Below are 4,533 nucleotides of genomic sequence, written 5' to 3' on the forward strand. Positions count from 1 at the left end.
AAAACCTACTTGGATATAACTCTGTATCTCAAACTGAACCTCAAAAGCTGTAGTTTTTACAGGGTGTTTGGTTTTGTGCTGGCATCATCAACCTGAAGGATCAACTGGAGAGAATCCATTACAACCCATGATGAAAAACACGTGGCCAAATGAAAGGACTTGCTAAAGGAAAGAACCACATTCAGTGCTTCAGGGGAACACCTGCCCTGGGCAAGACCATGGCCTGTGTTGCTGCTGCCTCCTGCAGATCTAAGGACATGTCCCCATCTGGTTGTGGCAGAGACCAATATGCCAAGATCAACATTCAGTGGCTCTGCAGGCCATTGCTGGAGCTGCAGACTTATCTCACACTAAGTTCTCCAACAGCCTGTGCTTGGAAATAGTACTTGCCCATCATCACGGTTTGTTTGTATTAGCACCAGCTTATTTTGTTTTCCTCTTCCCTATAACTTTGACATGGCCCTCACTGATCTCCTGAATGATGTTGAAATCGCTGCTGGCCTACGGAGCTGCCACAGTAACGCCTGCCTTTTAAAAGCCTCCTGCCTTTTCTCTTTGCCTTTCAAATTCCCATTTCCCTGCCTTCCAATCACTCAGTTCCAGTAGAAACAGAAAAGGCAACCGAATAGCCTGAAATACCCTAGCATGCTTTATCATCTCTAGTGTCCATCACAAAGTTATCTCTCCAAATTTGTTTTACAAACTACATTTCTACTTGTATTCTCCCCCCAATAAGGCAAGGAGGTAGAATACATGTGAATTTTAACCTGTACTTGGCCTAAAGCCTAATTCCCCCAACACTTATGCATGTGAGTCACTTTAATCAGAAAAATAGTTACACGGGAGGAAATCCTGGCCTCAGTGAAGTTAGTGATAAAACTCCCATTGACATCTGTTGGGTCAGGATTTCACACACTGAGTTCAGTGAAAATTACTTGTATGAGTGACTTCACTACTTGAACATGTAAATCTCTGCAGGAATGAGTCCAGAGTCATTCGCTTTTCTCCCTAAGCTTCAGAGAGATCAATGATTGAAATGTTCAGTTCATCTGAAATAGACTAAGAAAATCAATGAATTATTGAGGAGCTTCATTGTGCTGAGGAGCAAAACAGCCTCTTTGCAGTTTGGTGAATATAACAAATGGAAAAAACTGGGGCGTCTTTTCAGGTTCCTAATCTCTAACCTCTCTTCTCTATCACTTCTTGCTGACCTCCCTCAGATGCAGATTCCTTCAGTTACAAAACCTTTGTCATCAAAGTGGGTCTGAACTCCAAGTCCAAGAACAGCTGGCCAAAGTCTTTGGAATCCTTGCCCTTGATAGGAGTGGCTTCATTGAGGAAGATGAGCTGAAGTAAGTGGATCAAAACACTATAAACAAATTTGGACTTCAGGATCACAAAATGCACTGCAGCATGGGATTAGAAATAGACTTATTCTGATTTGTATTTTTGAAACCTAGGCTGCAATTACTCACTTTTTTCCATTTGTGTTTAGGCTGAAAACCACAAGAAAAATATTTAAGAAAAAACACTTGGGTTCCTGGTTTATTTTATTGCCTAGTGTCCACTGCAAGAAGAGAACAATAGGAAGTCCAAAAAGGGTGGAGCACAAGGACAAGTCAGTTACATAGCTCTGAAAATATTTATTTTGTATGAGGATAACTAACAGGCTTTTAAAAGAATGAAAAACAGCAGTTCTGCTGGAGTTTGGCTTTTGTGCTCTAAATTCTAATGCTATTGACTTCTTAAATCCCTAATCTTAAAGAAGCTAATCATATGAATCTCATTTTGAAATAAAAGTTAGGATGGCTAAATTGTTACTGGTCATATCATCAGTCTAAATTTCCAGGGATGATATCCTGACCCCCTGAAGTCAATGGGAATTTTGCCATTGAATTCAATGGAGCCAGGATTTCAGCTAAGGACTTTTTATATTTGGATGCAAATAGTCTCTTCCTCTCCTAAAACACATTTGTAATTAAGTTTTACTTCTTTTTTTTAATCATTGCATGGTAAACTTCTCAGGCAGACATGTAAAATTCTGTTCCAACTGAATTCAATGGGAATTTTGCTATTGACTTCAATAGGGCCAGGTTTTCACGCATGGTGTTTTCCTCTCTGTTTTGTATAATACTGAGCACAGAGATAGAGGTCCAAAAATGATAACACATATTAAGTCCGTTCTGCTTTGGGCATATATCTCACTGATTTGTCCTCTCATCTTTGACAGGCTCTTCCTGCAGAATTTCTCCACAAGTATCAGAACTTTGACTGATGCTGATGACTGACTTTCCTTGCAATTGAACTCTGGTCTGTTGTGGATCATGCTAGGTCCAAGCACCAGAACTGAAAGCAGAGAGACTTTCCTTCCTGTGCTTTCAAAACTCCTTTTGCTGAGAACATGTAGCCGCTGCATTCAAATGCAGAGTGGTGAACCTGGAGGTAGAGAAGATTGGGACAAAATGTCTTGGGGCGGGGGGGGCTGAACCTGGAGGCTAGCAGGAAGGAGAAGGAAACTGGGACTGAGAGTTGAGGTGGAGGGGAGACTGACATGGGGAGCCAGATTGGGGCAGACAAACTGGCTGGAGAAGGAGACTAGGACTGGGAACCAGGCAGGGAGAATGGTAGGGACTGGAAAGAAAGAGAGATACCATTGTAGTTGTTTTTCCTTATGAGAGGCACTCAGATGCTAGGGTGATGCGGACCATACACAAACCCTGATGGATAGCTAATTCAAACATAATTGATCTTTTGCTGACTTTGTGTTTAGTATTTATTTGGAACCACTTTTTTCTTTTACTGTACCCACTGACCATATGGATCATTACATTTCAGCATGATGGTTACTCCTAAATACATCTTTTCACTTCAAAAAGTCATTTGATCCTGCAAACACTTATGCACATGCTTTACTTTACCACTGTGAGCAGTCCCATTATGGTAACAAAGTTGTCTACTTTTGCTAAACAATCAGTTCCACCTTGTATTGAGCTGTGACACTCTGAGTACCTTTCCCAGTCCAGCTCTGTGTAGCTCAAAAACTTGTCTCTTTCACCAAAAGAAGTTGGTCCAATAAAATATTTTACCTCACCCACCTTGCCTCGGCAACAAAGTTAGACATGTGCAGAAATGTCTGCGAAATCAGGGCTTTAATATCAAAAATATGTTGCTGCTAAAGAGGGCATTGGAGCAGGACAAGAGCTTATCATCATACATTATGGAGAAAGAGGGAAATGATTAGAAATAATAGAATGTTAGGAGATCGTCATCATCAATGAATCAAGCAATCTGATTGGCTAATGTATTAAATGGGTGATCCAATGCCCATAAAAGTCAATGGGAGTCCTTCCATTGACTTCAATGGACACTGGATCAGACTCTAATATTTTAGATTTTTCCTGTACATTGAAACAGCATCTTTTGTCACACAAACTTATGTGCATTATTCCTTTGAACCTCAGAAGAGTAATATAACTGAAGTGTTGGTATCTCCTAAGGATCAAAGGCTACAGGCAAATCATGGGGCCAACAGCTCTTTCTATGCAATTATTAATCTCCAGGATATGCCCTATATCTCAGTCATTATTATAATTTATGCTTCCAGTACCCAGCAGTTATTCTCTGAAGATCTCACAGAGCTTTATCAACATTCGAACTCCTCACAATGCTCCTGTATTACCATCCCCATTCTACAGCCAAGGTAACTAAGGCACAGACACATGAAGTAACTTGTAAAAGGGCCACACAGTGAGACAGCAACAGAACTGGGAGTAGAATCAGAACTTCTGACTTCCAGTCCTGTGCTATCACTTCTAGGCAGACTGTTCCATTGCTTAACTATTTACATTTATTTCCACACAGATTATCCTGCTAGCAATATAAAAATCTGAGCCAGTTTCACCACTTACCATTTCATTAAGAACTGTGAAAATTGTATGATGACAGGTCCAATATCAGCTTTAGTGATCATTCCAGAAAGTTAAGAAGAGCAAAGAAGAGCTATAGAGCAGTTTTCAGACCTTTCCTTCTTTTAACCATATTGCTGAGCAGTTAGTGGAGAAAACGTTTGATTTGTTTTTTACAAAGATGATCTTGCTGTCTCTCTTCATTCTGAAAGCTGCCAATTGCTGCCTTCAGAGTGCATCTCAAATAAGCCCCATAGGCCCCACACCTGAAAGGAATTTTGCATGAGCAGGCACCTACATATGCAAGGAGCCCCATTAAAGTTAAGGGGGCTCTGCATGGGTGCTGGGGTCTATGTGGGCAGAACAACTTGTAGTATTGGGGCCATAGACCCTGATTCAGAAAAGCACTTAAAACGTGTAAATGTATCCCTATTCAGCATGTGCTTAACTTTAATTTCACTGGCACTTCAGCATGTGCTTAAAGTTAAGACAGTGCTTAAGTACTTTGCTGAATTGGAGCCATAACTGAGCACTATTTTGCTCCACTGTTATTAGGAGACCACATCTGTTAGCCAAGTGATTTTTGTCAGCTCTCTGGGTGATTACTTATGACATTGGTCACTATATA

The 4,533-nt window shown here is 40.7% G+C and overlaps 1 protein-coding gene across 1 annotated transcript; it reads left to right on the forward strand.

Annotated features, from left to right (window-relative positions):
• The first annotated feature begins 456 nt into the window (after positions 1–456).
• LOC119862455 (parvalbumin beta-like) lies at positions 457–2,288 on the forward strand. Its single transcript, XM_038419186.1, is given in 4 exon segments — positions 457–517; positions 1,221–1,277; positions 1,280–1,352; positions 2,231–2,288. Coding segments are annotated over 4 exon segments (249 nt in total).
• Positions 2,289–4,533: the final 2,245 nt, after the last annotated feature.

The sequence above is a fragment of the Dermochelys coriacea genome, chromosome 10, assembly GCF_009764565.3.
Source record: "Dermochelys coriacea isolate rDerCor1 chromosome 10, rDerCor1.pri.v4, whole genome shotgun sequence".
In the NCBI taxonomy this organism is placed as follows: domain Eukaryota; kingdom Metazoa; phylum Chordata; order Testudines; family Dermochelyidae; genus Dermochelys; species Dermochelys coriacea.